Source organism: Perissodus microlepis, chromosome 3 (genome assembly GCF_051167445.1).
Source record: "Perissodus microlepis isolate ML-2025 ecotype Zambia chromosome 3, ASM5116744v1, whole genome shotgun sequence".
In the NCBI taxonomy this organism is placed as follows: Eukaryota; Metazoa; Chordata; class Actinopteri; order Cichliformes; family Cichlidae; genus Perissodus; species Perissodus microlepis.
In genome coordinates this window covers 52,109,086-52,132,450 of record NC_140463.1, presented here as the reverse complement: position 1 = coordinate 52,132,450, position 23,365 = coordinate 52,109,086, and the positions used below count along the sequence as shown (strand labels likewise).

Here is a 23,365-nt window from a genome sequence, read left to right as displayed (position 1 = left end):
TAAGACAAGTAAGACAATGACAAATAATTGCCGTTACTGATCCCTTTATCTGTTTGCTTTAAACACAATTAATTTCTTTTACTGAATAGACATGTATATGAGATTCCTTTTTGTCAGGTAATCATATCTTTGTTGTAGATGACTCAGTCTGCATTGTTTTAATTAAACAGAAAATTTCAAAGAAAAACTACTAGCAACAGCCAGTAGTGCCCCTCAGCCTCCCAGCAGATGTACCTATGTAATGAATTTCTATATCCTATGTCGCCATGTTCTCAAGTTATCAATTTACAAGATTTTCATAAAAATTTGACCTCAAGGTCAAGGTTACTGATTTTAAACCAATTATAGACACACCTGTGGTATCAGTTTGAAACTCCTACGTGCCTTCGTTCTCATGTTATTGCATTCACAACTTGGGTGGACAAGTTGTCTTTTATGTTTTAGGGTTATTGATATAAATTCTGTGTTTCTGTGAGAAATCTGATGTTAAACATTTATATTTCCATTTTTTAACCCTTTAAGACCTACCATAGAACCAAGTCCGCCAGAGCTTATATTTAATTTTTACATGCTGTGGAGCCATTTTTGGGAGCATTTCAAGTTGCTATACATCATTACAACCATTATATACAACCCCGATGGTAAAAAACTACATTTCCGCAAAATGACGTCACTTCCGGTTTCGGGCAAGTCATGGCGGACATGCGACAGTTCACGGTGATGGACTTAGGAAGTGTTACAAACAGCTGATCGGATCGGCAAAGCGTGTTTCTGGAATATTATGTTTTTGTTGCTGCAAGTGCTTTTTATGCAGTTTTTGCAAAGCTATATGTGGAAGGAAACCGTGACCGAGGACAAGCTGATGGCATAAGATGTAAGTACAACTCCTCAGGTTTCATATGCAAAAAAAATTATTGCGGTAGCTTACGTGGTTGCAGAGCTACCGGGATTTAAAAATAGTTACGCAAAATGGAGCGTGTCCGCTCTGACCGGCTTTAAAGGGTTAAAGATTATATGATAACTAGTTTACTTAACTATCTGTTACTCTCAAATGTAAAGGATAATTAATCAAATTTTTAAAAAGTTGTGAATCTACTTCATGTTTCATGCTGCCTCCTGACTTCTTAGTGACAAAAAATACAGAGAAATTCAGGAAAACAAACTCAGGGAAACTACACCTCCTGCTGTCCAAATTTCAACAAGATTACAACAGTGTTGCATCTTTTTAATTGTTACTCTTTTTTAACTAAATTTTTATTTATTTTGAATCAGCAGTGATACATCCTACACTTCCTCTATTCAACTGTAACTACACAAAGCAGCCATGAATGTCCAGCACACGTGTGTGTGTGTGTGTGAGTGTGTGTGTGTGTAGAGAGAGAGAGCTCACAAAATTAGGTGGTGTTCTTCATTGTAATACTAAAGGTAACATGGGTCCCCACAATTTCTCAAAGACTTGTTTCTGTAGTCTGAGTATGTAATTTGTTCCATCAGACAGACACTCTCTGGATCCATAGATTATATCTGGTTTTAATCATCTGATAGTTATGCATTTTAGGGCTGCAGTGAGTCATATATTTAGCAGGTAAGTTTTGGCCTTGCAGTCAATATGTTCTGCAATCCTTCCCAACACTGCTACTGTAGGACTTAGTGGAATATTTACCTTGGAAAATGTCTTTGAGAGCATTAAATATCTGCCTCCAGAATACACAGAGTTTAGGGCAGAGCCACAATATATGAGTGTGGTTGGCAGAGTGTGTCCCACAGTTCCTCCAGCATGAACTCAGATGTGTTGGACCCATCTTAGCAGTTATTTCTGGTGTTCTGTAGAATCTGGTACATTAATGCCCCCTTTATTTTGGGCAACTGCAGGGTTTTGAGTCTAGTTCTAGGCCGCTGTTTAGCCTACATGAAGTTAGAAATTCTTCAATACAGCTTGGACTCTCCACCATTTGACCCTTAGAACTGAAGAAGCTTCTCGGATGAGAGGTGAAACGTCTTCAAGTAACTTAAAGAAGTCCAGACGCTTTTCTTTCCAAGCTCCTTAGACTACGATGACCTGGATGACTGAGAACCTTCACAGACTTCTCCACACTTTAAATGTGCTCTAATGAGGGGAACGTGTGGTAACATTTAGTCTTAACTGAAATAACATATTGCATCTATAAATGTGATTAAAATGTTTACCAAAGACTAGCGTTTTTCATTCAGAACAAACAGCATATTTCAGGTTAGGGCTGCACAACTATTTTGTCCAATATTAAAATGACAGTTGTTTGTCACAATTATTCACAGATTGTAGTGGCAAAATGTGTTTTGATTGCACTGTCATGTCAGAATACTGCTTTCACCTTTACTTTGTGCTACACTCATGTTAATTAATCTTCATAAATTAATGTTTGCAAACACAAAATATGAAGTTTTCCACTCTGTTATTTGTACCTGCACAATAGATGTGAATAAAACTCAGACCTATATGAGCTCCTTCTCTGTTTCCCTGCAACATTTTGTATAGATCTAACTTTTTGCCACATGAATAACCTTCTGATGTGTTTACAGTAAATGTATTTGATATTAGCTTATTTTGTAACTTTTAGTGGGCCTATGCAATGTTCCCTCTAAGCAGCGCACGTGCGCAATTGCGCACTGCTGGCACAGTCTCTGCGCACAGAAATTCTGCGTTGCGCACAAAAAAAGTCAAACCTGAATTGAAATTAAAATTAATACTTTAACAATTCTGTTTTGCAGTGTTAGTCAGTAAGTGACTGGCTGCTCCCATATGGGAACGATGCCACCTTATCACATAGTCCAGCCAATGATGCGTATATGCGCAGCCAATCAACCTTGTTGACAGGCTATGACAGCGTCCTTATGTGCCGACACCGGTGTTTTAGCTGGCAAAGCGGCTGATGTGGAGTGAAGCCACGTTAATGACAACGTGTACAACCATTGGAGATGTGAGCAGGACAGACGGAACAATTGACGGAAAAAGTGTGGACTTTATACCAGTTTTTAAATTGTGTTGATAGGCCACGTAAAATCAGAGTTGTGATGTGGTTTTCTTCCGAATACTGGTTGTTTATATTTACTGCAGGAAGAAACGGTTAAATCGGCGTTTTATAAGAAAAAAGGCTCGAAAGCGCTCTCCACCTGTGAGCAAAAACAAACCCCACCCCCTTCAGTCTTCCCTATTCGTCCAAAAAAGTACCATGTCGACCAATCAAAAAATGATATGGCAACGTGGCATCTAGTTGTTAAGAAACGGGGGAAGTTTTAGGAGTGATGGCGGTGCTTTGAGATGTGAGAGATTTGCGACGTTTAGCACAAATGTTGTGTAGTTAGTGTGTTGTGTAGTCAATAGTTTTGTTGTGTGTGTCAGAACAATGAGGCGACTGCTGAATGTTACAGGTGTTACAGGAGTGATACATCTGCTGTTGTCAGGCCTGCAGGTATCAGGCTGTTGTTCTCCTTTATCTCATAGTGGACAGAAATTATTTTTGGAGTGGCACAAATAATTTGTGTGGCATCAGATTTGATGCAGAACAGCTGATTGTTCTGTAAATAGTTTGAAATGTTTATTTTAAAAAAAAATATATATATATATACTATATATAAATAATCCAATAAAACCTACAAACTCTTCTGTTGACAACAGTGTTGGGTGTAACGCGTTACTAAGTAACTAAGCGTTACTGTATTTAAATTACTGTATTTAAATTACTGTAATCAAATTACTAGGGGGTGGCTGTAGCTCAGGTGGCAGAGCAGGTCAGCCACTAATCAGAAGGTCGGTGGTTCGATCCCAGGCTGCCTCCTGGCTGCATGCCAAATATCCTTGGGCAAGATACTAACCCCATGTTTGCCTACTGGTGGTGGTCAGAGGGCCCGGTGGCACCAGTGTCCGGCAGCCTCGCCTCTGTCAGTGCACCCCAGGGCAGCTGTGGCTACAATGTAGCTGCCATCACCAGTGTGTGAATGGGTGAATGACTGAATGTAGTGTGAAGCGCTTTGGGGTCCTTAGGGACTAGAAAAGCGTTATACAAATGCAGGACATTTACCATTTACTTTACCACTGAAAAAGTAGAGTAACTAATTACTGTTCATTTTTAGGTATTTCATTGTAAAATAACTAAACTCGCTGAAAATCATTATTTAATTTCAATAATTTATCTTCTAAAGGTAAAAATAAACTCTGCCGCTTTAACATCGCTGTAGCGCAGCTGTACGTCATTTCGCGCCAGTTTGCCGCATAGTCGTATCCTACAGCAGAAGATGTCGGACTCGGCTGAAGCGAGGGCCTGTTTTATGAAATGGAAATATTCCCGTCACTTCACTTTTCTAAAACAAGCAGACAAGAACATTACGGTAATATGTAAGCTATGTCTTGGGGAGAAAAAATTATCGGCCGCTGTCAATAGCACGAGTAATCTGCTGAAGCACCTGACACGGCAGCACAGACAAAGCCTTCTGAGTGAGCCATTTTCATCATCCATGGATAACACCGCGGCAACTCCTGCTAAGCAGACGAAACTTGATTTCACTTCAGCAACACAGGAAGTGTCTGAAGGTGAGCTTAAGAAAATGATTGCAGGCTACGTTCTGGAAGACATGCTACCGCTGCGTACTGTAGAGTCTCCGTCTTTTAGGTGCATATTAAACAAAATACCTGTGTGTGGTAAAAAAGCAGCACTGCATGATCGAAAAACGTTTTCTACTTACTTAGATGAGTGTTATGCTGACATGGAAATGGAGCTTAAAGAGACATTCGAGAGTTTGGAATATATTTCCACGACTGCTGACATTTGGACCAGCCATAACAAAAGGTTTCTCGGAATGACGGCACACTGGATTGATCCTTCTACTTTTGTACGAGGACATGCAGCGCTAGCATGTAAAAGAGTTCGAGGGAGACACACATATGTCATCGGCAATGAAATCGAGCAAGTACATTCGGCTTATGGACTGAACTCTAAAGTGACCGTGACAGACAACGGGTCCAATTTCATCAAAGCTTTTAGAATGTTCCAAAAATCAGACTCTGATGAGGAATCGGAAGAAGATGAAGAGGTGACATTTACTGATGTTGAGCAGACCCTCTCCACAGAATCTGAAGGACAGTTTTCTCTCCCTCCACACTTAAGGTGTGCATCACACACACTGAACTTAATTTTTCATGATGTTGAGAAATGGCTTCAAGCAAATGAGGCAAAATTCATCTGCAGAAGTGCAACTTCAAAGTGTTCTGCAATGTGGACAAAAGCAAACCGTTCTTCTGTTGCTTCAGAGTTGGTAGATAATTTTTTCATGAAAAAACTCATAGTACCTGTTTCAACACGATGGAATTCATTTCACGACGCTCTGTCCAGGATCACTGACATTCCCCTCGCTGAATTAAATACTGTCTGCACTCAGTTTGGAATCAAATGCTTCACTGATCGGGAGTAAAATGGTAAATGGCCTGTATTTATATAGCGCTTTACTAGTCCCTAAGGCGCTTTACATATCCAGTCATCCACCCATTCACACACACAGGTGATGGCAAGCTACATTATAGCCACAGCCACCCTGGGGCGCACTGACAGAGGCGAGGCTGCCGGACACTGGCGCCACCGGGCCCTCTGACCACCACCAATAGGCAACGGGTGAAGTGTCTTGCCCAAGGACACAACGACCGAGACTGTCCAAGCCGGGGCTTGAACTGGCAACCTTCCGATTACAAGGCGAACTCCCAACTCTTGAGCCACAATCGCCCCTGTTCATAAAGGAGTATTGTATCGTGTTGAAGCCACTCACTGTTGCACTAGACATATTGCAAGGAGAAGAGAACTGCTATTTTGGAATCCTTCTTCCAACTCTGGAGATTCTAATGTCCAGGACGCTGGCACTACAGGACGAGCTTAAGCTGACAGCATCCCTCCCTGATATCATTGTTAAGGTAATCTATATATAGCCTTACCCTAAAATAAATTTTTGTTTTATTTATCATGCTCTTATGTGAAGTGTCTGATGTATTTTTTTCTCATAGGCGATCAAGGTGCGCTTTTCCTCAATGATGGACAATAAAGAAGCTCTCCTGGCTGCAGTCACTTTGCCTAAATTTAAGTTACGCTGGATCAGAGAAGAAGAGAAAAAAGACATGGTTAGGGCAATGCTTACTACAGAGTGCCGTGGGTTGTCCCCTACGGTGGCCCTGAGAGGCCAAATGGACTGCAACTTCAGAAAACACTTGCAAAAAGAAAAATGCTGCAAAAAGGAAAACGCTGCAAAAAGAAAGACGCTGCACTGCAACTTCAAGAAAAACGCTGCACTGCAAGAAGAAAAACGCTACAAAAAGAAAGACGCTGCACTGCAACTTCAAGAAAAACGCTGCACTGCAAAAAGAAAAACGCTACAAAAAGAAAGACGCTGCACTGCAACTTCAAGATAAACGCTGCACTGCAAAAAGAAAAACGCTGCAAAAAGAAAAGCGCTGCAAAAGCACACAAAGCACAACGGAAATAGGAAAAAAGACAACGGAAATGTTCCTGGGGAGACAATAACCCGACGGACCAGTTGCACGAACCAAAACATGCTAACCAGTGCGCTAGGACTGGGACACACTTCAAAGAAGTGGAGGAGAGGTAAATGTGTTGTAATCTCATGATTCTAATAATACTACAGATATCTGGAATATACATTCAAAGATAATTCTAACAAAGATAATGTTTAATGTAGCCTTAGAAATGAAGCTTTTTTAAACTCGAGAACAAATACTAATAAGTCAAAGTCATTAAGGAATATTGCAGTTAATGTGTTCAGGTTTTCATTTGGCATTGTGTCTTCATCAGGCAATGTATTGTCCATATTGTGGAATCCAGCTAGTGGGGCAAATTGGAGTTTTTTGTGGGTCCTGTGGAACTAACATTCAAGTTTTAGCACCTTTTATAGAGAATGGTAAGCACTTCACTTTCCTAAGTTCTAGTATTTATTGCTCACCTTTTAATTGCTTCATAATGACTTATATACACCACAGTAGCTTCAGTAGTGCGTGTTTAACTTTTTTTTTGGGGGGGGGGGGGGGGGGGATTATTATTCATGTGCCATTCCAAAGTACTATATTCATTTCCTTATTCTAAGGTTTTTGTATTGTTAAAGACTCTGTATGCAAAGATAAATCAGAATTCCAAAAACCGTAAAGGCATGAACTGGTAGGTACTAAGAACTGTATTCTGGTTTAAGCCTGCCACCGGTTCTACGGCATAATTTTAAAAACTAGTTTATGACTTAATAGGACATATGTACACAGTGACGAAATTCTTCTAACTTCTCTAATTTTGCTCATTTTGAGTTGTCAGCATAGAGGTCTTAATGAGAGTGATAAGTCCTGAATCCTGGTCCATGTTCTTTGAGCTTTTGCTGGCCTTTATTTAAGCACACATCAAGAAGATTAAATACTTGAGTCATGTTTATTGAGACTTGTTTCAGATGTGGTATTTTTTTTTTAAAAAACACTTATTAAGTGCATTTGTGGATTCCTGTGGTCGTAATTATCTTTTCATGTTTTCTCTTCAACCTTAGGCCCAGTCTCAGTCACAGACATCATCAATAAGTATTTCTCTGAGGGCCATACATATGAAGTGATCCTGGATTTTCTTGAAAACAAGCATAATATTTGTATGAGTCTGAGAACATTAAAGAGGAGGCTAAAAGATGCTGGAATGACTAGAAGGACTGACTTTACTCCCACTGACATTGTCATTTCCACTGTTACACAAGAACTGAGAGGCTCAGGTCAGCTTCTGGGTTACAGATCCATGTGTCAGACACTGCGACAAAAGTATAATCTGAAAGTTAAAAGAAATGATGTAATGCACATACTCTCAAGACTAGATCCATATGGTGTTAAGCGTCGCTGTAAACGCAGGTTTGTTCGAAGAGGATATTTTTCAGAAGGACCAAATCAAGTGTGGCATGTGGATGGTTATGATAAGCTGAAGCCCTTTGGTGTTGCTATTAGTGCATGTGTCGATGGATTTTCAAGGAAAGTTATGTGGCTCAGCTGTGGCAGCTCAAATAATGACCCAGGTATCATTGCAAAATATTATATGGAGTGCTTGTCACGGTTTGGTCAACTTCCAGCATGCCTTCGTACAGACTGTGGCACAGAAAATGGCACAATGGTAGCCATTCACTGTGCTTTAAGATCAGACCATGGAGATGAACTTGCAGGAGCCCACAGTCATATGTATGGTACCTCAACTACAAATCAACGGATTGAAAGTTGGTGGTCTTCGTTCAGAAAGCAAAGGTACATGGCTTTTAAAATATATTCTGAAACTAAAATTGAATGGTTCTGAAGGTGTTTCGTGGTCAGCGATATACTTTTTTTTGTGGGTGGGGTTTTATACTCAAATATTAAATTACAGTCACAAACAAACAAAGAAAAACATAGTCACCTACACATTTTTCTCATGTGATGCACAACTGCTTCAAAAAATATAATAAATGGTGTGGTATACCAGTGACATTTGTTTGTATTAAAACAACACACTCAAAAAGAAAATCCTACTCAGACATTCCACAAAAGTCCTAAAAAGGAACTATAAAAAACAACAAACAAACTGACATTCAACATTTTAATAAATTATTATAAATCCTAGAGGCAATGGCATCAGTAAAGATTGATGTATTTAAAATTGAGTAAAATTTATTCAAATTTGTGTGCCTATGTAGTACCAAACTAACATCTAGATCAAATAGTTTACCTGTAGGGAGTCATATAAATAAAAGAACAAGGGATTCTTCAAATTTGAGAACTGTAATATGAGTAATATAAGAACATTGATCCAACATGACAGAAATTTGTTAGAGGAGGTCATTCGTTTCAGACATTTCTTCGACTTTGTGTGCCAAAAAAAAAAATACTGATGTTTTCACTAGCTTTTGGATTTCTGTGTGTTATCTAACAAGTGATAACAGCTTCAGTGTTCATGTAGAAACAAAATAGTACATTTATATGGACAGACCTGTATATTACAACTTTTCTTAAGTTCAACCGCCAAATGCAGGAATAACAGAAGGATTAATCATTTTGTTAAATTTTGTTATTTGTGTGAAGTTGCTTTTTTTTTCCTGCAGTGCATTGATGAAACACTTCAGAACATGTGAATAAGCTTTTCTTTGAACGAAATTGCGCACATTTCAATATTCTTAAGATTATGACTTTTTTTTAAAGAGGACAATTACATTGAATTACTTGTGTTATTAAATTTTATATGCCTTGTCATTCCACCATTAGAACTCAGTTCTGGATTGAACTCTTCAGTGACCTGAGGGAGAGGCATCTTTTCAACGGCAGTCATGAACATAAATGCCTTCTACGATATGTCTTCCTCAATGTCTTGCAAAAAGAGCTTGACGAGTACAGAGATCTCTGGAACACTCACACCATCCGACCTATGCGCCAATCTTGTTGTCCATCTGGTAAACCAGAAGCCATGTATCACCTACCTCATAGGTATGTATTTAGTCCATGTATTTTATTTCATAGTTTTACTAAAATTTTTCTTCCTCAGTATAGTGTATTGTATGTGCAGGATACCTGTCCAGCTTGCTGTTATTAAACCTTTTGTTCATTTATAAAATGGTTCAGGAACAGTCCATCCCTTATGTGCACTCTTTTCTTTCTTGACCTAACCACTTGAGTTAAGTAAGCAGTATGTCATTTAGGTTTAACAATTTGCCCTAACTGTTACTCACAGCAGGTATTACACACACTTTAGCAATTGAATAGTGTGTTTTGTTGTTTTCACCTTTTTGCTGAATAGAAATTAAAGCTGCTACTTGTGTTTTGCCATTAGTTCTGTTCTCTGACTTCATGCACATACGTTTTATTTTTATATTTTTTTCCAAAAAAAAAAAAAAAAAAGTTAGACAATCATATTTTAACTTTGGATCACATCTTGGCTAAAAATGACAAATGTAGATATATGCATAATGAAGATTCTTTAAAATCACAATTTCCAGAACTGACTTTTAATTATAAGATTGACTTTGCGCTTTTGCTGTAACCTTGAAGGATAGTACATGGAGAAGTGACTGAATTTGTTCATTTTTCTGACTGACCTAAGGTATGGTGGAAGAGAGTGTGGATTCCAAGTGCCTCAAGAAATCCTGCACCAGTTTGATGACATTCTACCTGCTCAGTACAGTCTATGTGGGGACGACAATCTCCAGGTTCATTTCACAAACTTGGAAAGACAGAGTGGGTACAATTACCACTGACACTAATTGTCACAAACCAACTTTAATGAGTATTGAAAAAAATAGTACCATAGTTTTTATATAAATAGTTTCACTACCGTCAACTTTTCAGTGTGTACGCTTTCTACCTGAAGAAATCAAAAGACCATACTGTACAAAATAACTTGTTCCTTTTAATTAGGTGTTGTAACAAACACGTTGATTAATTTGGAGATCTGTTTTACAAACAAAGGTTTACAAAAGCATTCAGCGAGACCTGTATTTATGTGGGTTTTTCTTTTTTTTCTTTTTTTTTTTTTTTTTAACTCCAAGAACAACTTGCATATCTTACAAAAAAATGTAATCAAACACAGAAGTGTTTGATTAAATAAAGCCTTTTAACTGAATTTATCAGATTTTTTTCCCTGTGTTATTATACTAGCGTGTCTCAGTACATTAGAATACTTCAGAAATGTTTTATTTTGTTACATTGGCAATTTCTTAACACAGTGAAATATGTCTAACTTGTTCAATTGTCCCACTATGATACTATGCTTTTGAAATTCCAAAACCTGATTGAACTTTCTGCGATGCATTAAACTTTATGTGATTTACAGAAATTATTATAAATTATTAGAAACAAAATTTTCAGATTTTAAAATCACAAACTTCAAATGTTTGCTAAAACCATAAATGTGGCTTAAAAGCAAAAGGACTTGGACCTTAGGGAAGCCCAAACCCAGGAGAGTTCTGGATGCCATAATCCATGGCTTCTTGGAAGTCCTCATAACTGTGTAACACTGGGATTTTGATAGTATTTGCACAGACATCTGCTACAGGGAAGCGTGAAGTGGTCTGGAAAAGAAGTTGTGGCTTTGGCTGAATTGCTGCAGGAGGAATTTCTCTCAGTCCAGTTGCAAACATAAGGATGTCTTCAAGAGACAGACTTCCATTTCTCTCTGAAAATGTAAAGAGAATAAAAGTTATTTCTAATGATAATAAACAGGAAAAAGGTGCCATTACACTTTGCTGACATAAATGTTCTCATTTCAACATTTTCAACCAAATTGAATACCTTCTACAGAAAGCAGATAGTCTTGCCAGTAGCTTAGTACTCTTGTCTCCTCTTGACGCCTAGAGCTGCCAGGTGGACCAAATTGCACATGGAAGATGTTCTCAAGAAGATCAGCTGTCAGCCTGGTCTCAGTGTAGCACATGAATGAGAAGAAGAGTGAAGGATGCTGTTCCAGGGCGTTTAGAAAATCCAGTGTTGCTAGACCCTTTCTGAAACTAGAAAACAGTCTAATTTTTAATAAAATGTTTAATGTTATTTGTGCAAGAAAGCAAAACTGCACAACATTCTTATCTAGCTAAGACACTCATCCTGCTACAAAAAAAAAGTCCTCCTGAAAAAGGTCTTGCATTTAGAATATGTTTTTTCCGTCCTTTAAATTTCACGGGAATAAAAAAAAAGTAACAATTTATTCTTCTGAAAAGATTTTGTAAAATGGGCACATAATAGTCTGAATTCTATACCTTTGGATGGAAAGATGGTTTCGGTAGATGAAGTACCACTGAATGTAATCCGCTACTACCTTCTTCTTATCCTCCAGTGTCCTCATGAATCGACAGCATCCTGCTGTCTGGAGCATGCTTGAGTGTTTTTCTGAGATTACTCGGAGCTCACTTAGAGATGTTGCATTCTTTATCTAAAGAGAAAAATATATATTACACACACATACACATGCACAAGTGACATCCTTCGCATGCTGTCTATTAATGTGCAATTTAACACAGTCTTGGATTACACAATCCGTAATCATTTCAGGCATCAGTTAGTTACCAAGATTATGTTAAGTGGATAACTAAAACTAAAAATTTGCATTTATTGGCGTTTGTCATAATCATAACATCACAAATTTACCTCTAGTAGAGCCTTCTTGATTACTTCATCTGGTATATCATCAATTGGTGCCTCGAATGTCTTTTCTTTTCCAACAAGGTACATAAAGAAGTTTGGAGATAAACAACATGGCCCTGGACCACCATGGACAATGGAAACTGCAATCATTCTTCCAACGTAGAAATATTCATTTTCATCTGCAGCTAAAGATAAAGACAATTCATTATAATAAAGTAATTTTGACCATGGAAAAAAATGTGAAAAAAATAGATACCTTTACTATGAAATGTGAGATATTTGGCATAGTCTTTTCCTTCGAATATTCTTCTCGTCCTTATGGCTTCCATCAAAAGGGTGAGAAATTCTCGAGTAGGCCCACCTGTATCTATTGCCTCTTCAGCCAGCCCCACATCATCAGAGAATTTCACCATCATGCCAGAGTTGGGACTATATGAAGACCTTCTGAAGCCTCGGTAGGCACCATCCCAGACATTGGCTCGGTTAATGTTGAATCTGCTACAGGAGGTTTTGTTGATCTTCAGAGCCAGATTTGAGATGACATCTGCAGCTGTCAATCCATCAGGTTCATCACTGTAGAATGAGTCAGTGAAAAGCAACAAAATATTTACACTATTTACACTTTATGTATTTTTTTTTTTTTGTTTAATATCTTTTAAGTAATTTTTCTTGCTTTATCAATTGGCCTTTTTCTGTTAATTAATTTTAAAAAGCAAAATAGTAATCTGAAGAACAATCATCAGCAACCAAATAATTTTAAGAATCTTTTTTTCCTGAATACAATCATCAGCAGAATAACTTCACAGGAAAAGTTAAGCTATGTTTGCTCCTGTAAAAGGTTAGGATCAAAAATAGCAGCAGTACCCAGCACTATTTTTAGTAAAAAAAAATATTTGATAAATAGGTTAACTGCAAGTCACACACTATGGGTTTATTGTACTTATTCGAGATATGAAAGTTACCAGTTTTCCTTTTGCAACTCCTCTCCCTCAGCATCTGAAGAACTGCTGTCAATAACGACAGGTGCATAGATATTGGTATAGATACTGTCAAAGGAGAGTAAAAACAGAAGATTAAAATACATTTTATGTAATAGTAATTCTGGCTCTACATTTGGCTGGGTTGGGTCTGAAATACTTCACCGTGACTGAATTTGCTCAAGTTATGGATTAGATAGAGAACCTCTATAATTAAAAAACAACAACAAAAAACGGTTTCACTGAGCTTATTACTTTATAATTATTTACAAGATATATCATTTCATATTTTTTAAATTTTAGAATCACAATCTGAATCATAATACTTCATTGATCCCTAGGGGAAATCATGTAATTTTATAACTTAAGACTAACTTGTAACTTGTAGTATGTTCTCCTGATGTGGATGCCATTTGAGATTCTGTACCACACTGAACCTTCAGCATAAACACAAACACAACACAATACCATAACAACTGCAGATGTAATGGCATGCAAATGAAACTTAACAATTAAATATGCAACATTGTTATACAAAAGAGTATTATGTACTTGCACATCAGATGTTTGGGATATTGAAGTTGACCTATAAAATATAGATCCAATGATAAAAAGAAAATGTTATAAGACATAACATGCTTTTGTGGCCATCAAATGCTAACATTAAAGTGTTAAGAACATTAGATGTTTATATACCTGCCACAGAGGCCAGATCAATGTGCTAGAAGGTAGCCAACTTACCGACGTATAGGCTCTGGTGTACTGCTTTCTGGACTTGACCAAAGCTGTCAGATAAAATCATCAAACACCAAACTCGTTGATTATGGCTGCTCAGATTCTTACCACTATATATACACAACGATAGAATGATATTAGTCTTATATCCAGACATTGAATGCATTATGCCGGAACTGAGAGCACTAACATCTCGAACTAATGAATCCTTGAGATTTACATACCACTGTGTCAGAGAGGGGTGACGTAACGGGTGGTACCCTAACGATAACTTCATCATCCTCCTCAACTTCTGAAACACTAACATCTGTGGGAACGTATGGAATACTTTGGTTAAAATCTTCAACACAGTAATCTTTAACAATATGAGTATAAAAAAGAATTAATGGCAATTATATTTAACTCACATTCTGACAAAAAGTCCTCAAGTGTGCAGACAAATAGTGTAATTCTTTGGTAAGGCTTGCCAACGGCCTCTTTGTAGAGTTCAATCGTAAAGGGTGTGTCAGTTCCTGGAATATTTTTTATTTGAGAGCCATCAGGGTAGAGCAGGATGTATTCTACATCTTTCATATCTTGGTTGAAAGCTTTCAATTTTTTAATGGCAGCACCCAACAGCCTCTCAGATGACCAGCTTGGGTCAACATGTAATGGTAGTGATTTCCCTCTTATGGGTCTCATGCCAGTCCTCTTTTTGTTCATGATCCCAACAGAAATCTAGATTACATTTTAGGAAAAAAAAGTGGTCACATATTAGAAAAGTGTTGTCAGACAACAGATTAACATTTAAAAAACTTTGTATTTATACCTTCACTGTTTTCTTTGATTTCTTTTTGTATTTTGAGAACATCCTCCTTTCTGCCTCTTTACCTTCACGGTACTTGAAGAACTGCTGAACAACTGTCTTGGCTGAACAGGAAAAAAGGGTGAAAGACAGAGAGACTCTTTATTGGTCTATCGTTGTTTATAATTCAAAAGCAAACATGAAAAAGTCATTATTCAAAAAACATATGAACATAATGCACAAAAAAATCTACCTCTTCCCCACAGTCACATCCAGCAGAAAAATGTCTTTGCTTTCAGAAATGCAGATTTATTAGTCACATGACACCTGATGTCTATAGTTTTCCTTTTTTTTTTTTCATTTATGACACTATCTGTAAATTACAAACACCTGAACAAATCTTGCCCTTTTAACTTTTTTCCGTATAGAACGAGTTACAATAGCAGGAAGTTCAGAAAAAATTACCTCTTGAGTGTTCTTGTTCTGTGGAAGCATCTTTAGCTGGTACAAAACTTATGTCTTTTCCACAGGAACAGCAAAATTTTGTCAAGTTCTCAAACTGGAATCCACAGAATGGACAATACATCTTAACCTGAAAAACATGAGTTGTATGATTTTAGCAATTTATTTTACAAAACAGTCAAAAAAAAAAAAAAAAAAAAAAAAAAAAAAAAAAATATATATATATATATATATATATATATATATATATATATATATATATATATATATATATATATATATATATATATATATATATATATCTGCAGCTCCGAACTGTTGTAAAGGGACCTTTGGCTAATACGTGGGGTTCAGTGTCTGGCTCGCACCTGGAACTAGCTTTACAGTTTTGGTCAACTTTGCTAGCAAGAGACAGAGAGGCGTTGAAAGGCTGCTTCAACCGAACTTATTGTTTCGGAGGAAAACACAAACACATTGTACAGTCGAGTCTAAACAGTGTACTTACATCTGGACTCGTCAGGCACTGTTTTTGGCTGCAGTGGTTATTATTATATTTACATGCTTCCATCTCCCTTTTCTGCTAGGTGAGAACTCATACTTTTCCACTTTCCTTTTTCTCACTCCCTGGCTCACAGAAACTTAACGTCCATTCTCCCTGCAGCACGGACTACATGAGGGCACATCCTTTATCGCTATGCCTGTAATACTCTGCCTATTGCCTTCATATTAACTAATTTTTTGAACAATAATTATTGAAAATATTTTGTCATGTCATTATACTGCCGCAAGTAGAGGTGGCATGGGCCGCGAAACTGAGACACAGGCATTAGAGCCTCTTAATGCTTGTTTTGTTTGGGTTTCCACCAGAGTGGAATTAACAAAAAAATAGAGAGGGCATAGCCTAACATACGAAATAGGAAAATAATGATGTGTAATCTATTTATTTCAACAAAAAAACTGTATTCTGAATACCACCTATTTACACAGTAACTGTAACGGAATACAGTTACTCGTATTTTGTATTTTAAATACGTGAGTGTTATATGTATTTCGTTACTCCCAAACACTGCAAACATATCTGTAGTATTATTAGAATCATGAGATTACAACACATTTACCTCTCCTCCACTTCTTTGAAGTGTGTCCCAGTCCTAGCGCAGTGGTTAACATGTTTTGGTTCGTGCAACTGGTCCGTCGGGTTATTGTCTCCCCAGGAACATTTCCGTTGTCTTTTTTCCTATTTCCGTTGTGCTTTGTGTGCTTTTGCAGCGCTTTTCTTTTTGCAGCGTTTTTCTTTTTGTAGCGTTTTTCCTTTTTGCAGTGCAGCGTCTTTCTTTTTGTAGCGTTTTTCTTGAAGTTGCAGTGCAGCATCTTTCTTTTTGTAGCGTTTTTCTTTTTGCAGTGCAGCGTCTTTCTTTTTGTAGCGTTTTTCTTCTTGCAGTGCAGCGTTTTTCTTGAAGTTGCAGTGCAGCGTCTTTCTTTTTGCAGCGTTTTCCTTTTTGCAGCATTTTTCGTTTTGCAAGTGTTTTCTGAAGTTGCAGTCCGTTTGGCCTCTCAGGGCCACCGTAGGGGAGGTTGTCTCTTGAAGACCAACAACCTGCTCAAGATCACAAGAACCCTGCTAACTCCACTGATGACTTTTTTTCATTTGAGGAGGACGACTGTACCTACTCTGCTGAAACAGAGGTGATGGAATATTTGAAATCTGCTGGGTCTGAGCTGGGTGTTCGTAGCCAGTTTCCCAGGATTAAGGCCATTTCACTGAGGTACAACACAGCCACACCATCAAGCGCACCAGTCGAAAGGCTTTTTAGCCTCGGCAATCTTGTGCTTACACCCAGAAGGAACAGACTGTCAAGTGAACGCTTTGAGAGACTTACATTAATGAGATACAACAACTTTTTCAAAAACAACACAGCTAAGTAGTACGAAAAATGTTTTGGAAAACATGAGTGCATACAGCATGCAGGAAATATGGTGCTCATTGGTTTGAGGAAGTTTCAGAGGAATTCTGTTTGTTAACCAAAGTTCAGAGTTAACTTCACTTTGTTGAAACACATGACATGATTACATACATTATGTATGAATATGTTACTCATTGCTTGGAAAATGTAAAAATTTTAATGTTTACTGCGTGAAATATGTCATGTATAACATTTCTTAAGTTAAGCTTTTTTGTTATTCAGATATGTTGCAGAAAAATATATTTGTTATTCTGGAATTGTGTTTCTTAGCTAAAGAAAGTCACATTCCTTACTAAAAAATGTAATTATTAAAGAATGTTTTTTTATAGAATGTAATAAAGATGATTCAGGAAGCAAAAAGGCTAAACTATTTCATGTTGACTCGTATTTTTTAAAAATTATTTATTATTTAAAGAGTTTAGTTTCTATTGTTTGTCCACTCAAGGTTTATGGGCATTTTAATAAGTATTTAGTTAAATTACTTATTGAGTAATTAAGTTACTTTTCAGACACAGTAATTAGATAAGTATTTTAAATACAATATTAATTAAGTAATTAGTAATAGTAATTAATTACTTTTTTAAAGTAACTTACCCAACACTGGCTGACAAGTTGTTGTGGCTCCTCCAGCAAATGGCCACAGCAGGCTAAACATGAGGACGCTGATGACGACAACAATAAACACATGAGATGCACTTCTGCACTATTTGCTCCTTTAATTCCACATGTCTCTGTCCACTATACAAATCAGCACATCGAACTATTAAACAAATGCACAGACTGCACAAACACAATGACTACAACTCACAAAGAATTACACCAATTACTACACCAAACTACAACATCTGCCTATGGCATCAATTAGTGCATAAAACATACATCAAGTTACAGTCAAAAATGCATCAAAATGACTCAAGCTGCGGTCAACAGGTTTCCCCTCATGCTCACCCTACCTTTCTGCTCATCAGGTGCGGTGAACAGGTGAGTGCAACCACATTTATCACCTAACACGCCCACGAGTCACGCCCCACACCCGTGCACCAATACAAGGTGTGCATTTAAACCAACCCTCTTAATCCAAAACAAAAAGGAACAACTCATATGGCTCCTACACTTGTGCTCAAGAACTCAGTCCTACATTTTAGGTTATTCTGAATAAATCGTTCATGCCCTCTCTTTGGAAAGAAGCTGTTGTGGTTCCTGGTCCTAAATCTAGTCGTCCAAAAGTTCTAAACGACTTCAGGCCTGCTGCCCTCACCTCAGTCTTTGAAAAAATCATCAGAAATGTGATTATGGAAGACACTGAACTTCAGCTTGATTCAATGCAGATTACACATAAGCCCAATAGAAGAGTGGAGGATGCGCTTTTGATTCTACTTAACCTGATTGTCAAACATGTAGAGAGTAAAGGACTTCAGTTCATCGATTTCTCTTCTGCTTTCAATAACACAGCCCCAGATTTGAATCAAAAGACTTTTAGAACAGTTTGAAATCCGGACAAACCTGAGCAAGTGCAGTCATATAAATATCTTGGGGCCATTGAGTCTGTTTTATCATGAGAATGATGCAGGACAAAGTCTTATAAAAGCAGCTTTGTCCCTGCTGCCATCACTAAACTTAATAACTAATAACTGTTTTTCTGATTTGATTCATCTCGTCTAATTTCCAAATATGTGTCTGTCAGGTTTAAATCGATGTGTGTGTTTGTGAAGGGATGACAAATGCTATTATTTTTCTGTAAAGCAAATTTACCTAAAAGTAAAGTGACCTTGATATGTCAGGATGTAGATGTCCCACCCAAAAACATCATCAGCCCTGAAACATCGGTACTGTTCAAGGCAGCATTGCTGTCCACATGTCCATCAGAGTGTTAGAGGTGGCTGTCACGGATGTTGCAGTCTGCTCTCTGTTTCCATGAAACAACCACACTTGAAATGATCATTAAAGCTACCTGTACTAAAGGAAGCTGAGAACATGGCAGATGTGGGACTGACTGTGATCAGACTGTGACGATTGTTCTTGAGCAGATCTACAGGTCAGCTGTTCCACATCATGTTTCTAGTATGGAGCCGTTTGGAATAATGCCGCCCTCTGCTGGACAGATATCGTGTTGTCCCTGAGTCCTTCTGATCCTCAGCACTTTCTATCAGGAGACAACGCACCCAGGTCCCATTTGAAGTTGTTCACTTGATGTTCTGAAGCCCAGTACGGATTTTAACACGGGCTCCATTTGGACATATTAGATTAACTGTTTTTTTAAGACCAGTTTCTTAACTTACATGACGGTGTGATTTTTATTTTGTGCTTTTAGTGCAGAGAGAGTCTCTGTGGAGGTTGGATGTTCTCCCCGTGTTTGTGTGGGTCCTCTCAGGGGACTCTGGCTTCCTCCCACAGTTCACAGACATTCAGGTAATGGGGTTAGGTTAACTGGTGAATAAGTGTGAGCGTGAACGGTCGTCTGTCTCCTCACCCTGTGTTAGCTGGGATCCACTCCAGCTCGTACATGCCCGTCAGGCACCTTCCTCATACCTGTTCTGGTAAATCCAGTCCTGGAAGACACAGCTCACCTGGAATCTGTGTCCATGTTATAAAATGTTACATTTCATTAGAAGTTGGTTGTATTCCAGTTTTATGTTGCAGTTTTCACTTTTGAAAGGGAAGGTTAGTCCAGCTCAGTCAGATGCTGAATGCTCTCTTTCAGTACGTTGTTGTATTAAACGATGACTCAGCAGACGACACATTGCAGCCATGTTAAAAATCATGCAACAGACCCTTGGTCACGATGTCATTGTGGGGATGTCTAAAGGCTGGCTTCCTTCTAATAACCGTAACAAGTGTTTATGGCGCTCCTTGTGATGCTGGGTAAAAGTTCAGCCTCTGAAGACCTCGACGTGTTTGAAGTTATCGACAGGGTGCGAGGTCCACTTCAAAGGTGTTCTATGTTATATGTTGGTCAGGTTAATCAAAATGGAAACTGTTGAACGTTTCAGAAGTTTACACATTAACCAACATGGTCCAGCACTAAACATCGTAAAGCCTTTAGTTTTTGGAGAGAGGATGCTGCCATCAAATTCAAAATTCAAAACCATTTTCTGAATCTTCGGTAGAACATTCATGTGCTCTACCCTCTGTGCTAAATGAAACTGTGGCTTGTGGAAAGTCCATGAAAATGAAATGTCCTCACTGTGGTCTTAGTCTTCTTACAAAAAAACTTCAAGGCTCACACGATGAGGAGGCATTCAAACAGGTCAATAGATGTTTGCATGGCCTGTCATCTGCAGTGTTTTTGTGCAGAGGGACTTCTTCCTCTTTGTTTTTCAGTTTGCAGAGGACATGTAGCTCTTTTTAAAGTCCTCCTGACATCATGCTCAGAAGGAGTGATTGATGTGGAGGTGCTCCTTCCTATTCAGTAACATCTGCTTCAGTTATTACTAATTGTATAATATATTGAGCCATTCAATAGTACACAAATGTTTATAAGCTCCTTTTTGTATGCAACTTGCATGTCTTTCTTAATTAATTGTTTGTTTATATCATGTTTTTCAGGAAAAAGAAGAAGTTAAAGTCAAGTGAAAGCCCTGCTCAACATGGTAACAACTTTGTTGGACGGGAACAGACATTCATATTGTTGATAAATAGTTATCACCTCAATTCGAATTCATGTATTTGGACTAAAGTAAATTGAGAGCTTTTAGCTGTCAAGCTGCTCTTCTGTGAGGAGCTTGATAGCTGTCCACCTCCAAAGTCCATTATGAGTTTTGGAGGTGGACATGGTCAACACTTTTAAGAGTAGGCATAAGACTTTACTTCTTTATAGAGCTTATAGTTAGGGCTGGTTCAGGTCAGCCCTTAGTTATGCTGTCATAGGACCAGACTGCTGGGGGTTAGTGCCCCCCCCCCTCTCTCTCTGTCTCTTTCAGGGTTATGCAGGCTCAGTATTGGTTGAAGATGCAGTCACGTCTCCTTTTATTAAAAACTCTCCCCCTCTCCCTCACCACCATCTGTAAACATACATGTCTCAGTAATGCAGTTCATGCATGTTACTAACTAAACGTCTTCCCTGGAGTTTCTGTGCTCTCTCATCCAGCAGGTTCTGAAGGATCGTGGCTGCTGCTGTGGTCCTGCTTGACGTCTGCTTCATATATTATTACTCTCTGACTTGATTTGATTAATTTATATTACAATGAAGGTGTATAAAGCATGACATCAATATAGAAGATATTTCATCCTAAAAAATTGTCATATGTCACAACCTATAATTATAACTATAACATATTGCAAGTTAAAGTAATACTGCACTGCACGTAAAGTAAGTAACATCTTGTATGAGGTGATTAGGGTCAGCAGTACTGTGTATGGGAGCCTAAAGCAAAGTTAACTGCACCAGTAGCAGCTTCACAACATGTTGTATATTATACGTTTCTACCTTTTTGTAATATGTCATCTGTCATGTTTAGATGCAGTGACAATTGCACATTTGGAGTCGTGGTCATATGTGGTTTGTATATACAGGGTATTATTTTTGAAATTGTCATTTTTTTCTATTTTTCTTGTTTGTTTGCACATCATTATCGTGTGCATATTGCATATGTAACATTATTTTTATTGTTAATATTATTATTAGATACCAAAGATACAATTTGATTAAGGTTTTTCCTGTCAAAATGTCAATAAAAATGCAATTACACGCGTAAACGATAGGATCAAAATACACTCACACACTGAGATCTGTCAGTTAAAAAGTCTAAAATCCAACCAATGAGATTAAAATCAAGTTTAAACTGGTTAAGAAGCTTATCAACTAAAAGATGTGGCTGGATAGTATTAAAAGCTGAAGAAAAATCAATAAATAAGAGCCGAGCATGAGCTTTGGCGCCATCAAGATGGCGGTAAAGGAAATTCAACAGAGTGACCACTGCATACAGGACAGTGTTTCAGCCTCCACAGGTTCATGTTGGGCACACAGTGTGTGTACAGAACAGCTGAAATCATTATGGAGGCCTCACTGGAATATGGAAGCATCACAGTACAGCTTCAGTGAAGCATTAAAGTCTCTGATATGAAATGAGAAATGAAGCAGCCAGAGCTTTTTCATGAGTGGAAATCCACTGTGACTGTGAGCTGCTGATACAGCCTCCAGATTAGCCAGCAGCTCATCCTGCTAAACATTTTCTCACCAACTTTAATGGAAGTGTGATGTTTTCAGCTGGAGTGATGGTCAGGGTGGCCTCCCTCTCCTCTTCTTCTCCTCTTCCTCTTTCATTTGTAAAGCCACTTCTGCTGCTTTCATTCATTTGAAAGTCCTGTAGCTGAGTTTGGGAGAGACTAACAGCCTCTGCAGCAGAGGGGAGAAAGGCTGTAACACCACCACTTTACTCTGTTCTACCTGTCACATCATTTTATCAGGAAACAAATATGCTCATGTTTTTACTATGTTTGTCTTGAAGATGTAAGAAGATCACATGGTGCTTTTTATTATTGTGTTGGTTTGTTTCCTGTCTCTTGGATGGAGCCCAGCTGTGCGTGGCCCCTGGGCCTGTGGTCAGAGTGTGTGCTGGATAATCCGTCCCAGGATGAGGCCAAACTGACATGGGATGAAATGTGTGTCACATAATTGATCTTAGTGTAGTTTCATTTCTGCACAATTTAAAGACAACCAAAACTTGTTTCTGTCTTTTCTATGTTATACTGTAGACTTTCTTTGATACTGTGTCCAAAAGGAGCAGCTTTTACTTTGAAGGGGAGCCATCTCTGTTTCTTCTTCAGGTTGGATGATGGAAGAAAATTAGTGTGTGATGTTCTTTCAGTGTTGCACTTTGTAGACGGTCCCTGAGCACTGGTCTCACAGCCAGCTGCACATAGAGACCAGTGTTGTTAGTCCAGGTCAGAAGATGACTTGTTGGTATGAAAATGAGCTTGTAGTTTGTCTGCTTTAATAATGTGGCTGGAAAAAGGTGTTGGACCTCAAATATGTCCATTTCTTTCACACTTCACCTTTAAAATTGAAGCCTTGGTTCCTGGAAGGAAAAACACAACTTTTTCCAAGTCTTTTTCCTGTTTTTCTGATAAATGTACGACTTTAATGTGAAACATTCAGAGTTTTTCCTCTTGTTGTGTTTGTTTGAAGCTGCTTCCTGTTGGCTTCAGCTGTTTGGAGTTTCCATTTTCTAAACTTCTACATTCTGAACCTTCTTCAGCTCTGAACAGATGATGAAACACTGAATGATTTCAAGCTCACACTTTGTCTAATAAACTTACATCTTTTCATTCTTTATACAGATTGAGGGACTGTGGTTTGTCA

At 38.1% G+C, this 23,365-nt stretch overlaps 3 protein-coding genes and 1 long non-coding RNA gene across 4 annotated transcripts; 3 read left to right on the top strand and 1 right to left on the bottom strand.

Moving 5' to 3' along the window:
- Nucleotides 1–4,272: 4,272 nt before the first annotated feature.
- On the top strand, nt 4,273–5,205 carry LOC146391922 (uncharacterized; the record flags this gene model as incomplete). The annotated part of the gene is made up of 1 exon (XM_084922905.1): nt 4,273–5,205. A coding segment is annotated over exon 1 (933 nt), but the record flags the coding sequence as incomplete, so codon positions are not given.
- A 33-nt stretch (nt 5,206–5,238) lies between these two features.
- Nucleotides 5,239–17,406, top strand: LOC146391919 (uncharacterized). The gene is made up of 4 exons (XM_084917494.1): nt 5,239–5,444; nt 5,752–5,935; nt 6,026–6,171; nt 16,675–17,406. Exons 1-4 carry the CDS (start codon nt 5,248–5,250, stop codon nt 17,024–17,026), a joined length of 879 nt encoding a protein of 292 aa, XP_084773620.1. The 5' UTR covers nt 5,239–5,247; the 3' UTR covers nt 17,027–17,406.
- On the top strand, nt 6,251–9,480 carry LOC146391921 (uncharacterized). Its single transcript, XR_014798946.1, has 4 exons — nt 6,251–6,620; nt 6,828–6,933; nt 7,558–8,287; nt 9,278–9,480. It is a non-coding gene; the product is annotated as an uncharacterized LOC146391921 (long non-coding RNA).
- LOC146391920 (G2/M phase-specific E3 ubiquitin-protein ligase-like) lies at nt 10,542–15,262 on the bottom strand. The gene is made up of 13 exons (XM_084917535.1): nt 15,104–15,262; nt 14,663–14,763; nt 14,262–14,571; nt 14,079–14,161; nt 13,861–13,904; nt 13,672–13,705; nt 13,495–13,556; nt 13,105–13,188; nt 12,399–12,715; nt 12,146–12,327; nt 11,758–11,930; nt 11,297–11,511; nt 10,542–11,180 (listed from the first exon to the last, which is right to left on the bottom strand). The coding sequence occupies exons 1-13, from the start codon at nt 15,222–15,224 to the stop codon at nt 10,945–10,947; spliced, it is 1,962 nt and encodes a 653-aa protein (XP_084773661.1). The 5' UTR covers nt 15,225–15,262; the 3' UTR covers nt 10,542–10,944.
- Nucleotides 17,407–23,365: the final 5,959 nt, after the last annotated feature.

Excerpts from the sequence above, each read along its gene's own strand:
- LOC146391919 (XM_084917494.1), top strand. The coding sequence starts at position 5,248 with ATGTGGACAAAAGCAAACCGTTCTTCTGTTGCTTCAGAGTTGGTAGAT. Across the intron at positions 5,936-6,025 it reads TCCCTGATATCATTGTTAAG|GCGATCAAGGTGCGCTTTTC; the intron begins GTAATCTATATA and ends TTTTTCTCATAG. Across the intron at positions 6,172-16,674 it reads CTTACTACAGAGTGCCGTGG|GTTGTCTCTTGAAGACCAAC; the intron begins GTTGTCCCCTAC and ends ACCGTAGGGGAG.
- LOC146391920 (XM_084917535.1), bottom strand. The coding sequence starts at position 15,224 with ATGTATTGTCCATTCTGTGGATTCCAGTTTGAGAACTTGACAAAATTT. Across the intron at positions 14,572-14,662 it reads AATCAAAGAAAACAGTGAAG|ATTTCTGTTGGGATCATGAA; the intron begins GTATAAATACAA and ends AATGTAATCTAG. Across the intron at positions 11,931-12,145 it reads TCAAGAAGGCTCTACTAGAG|ATAAAGAATGCAACATCTCT; the intron begins GTAAATTTGTGA and ends TTTTCTCTTTAG.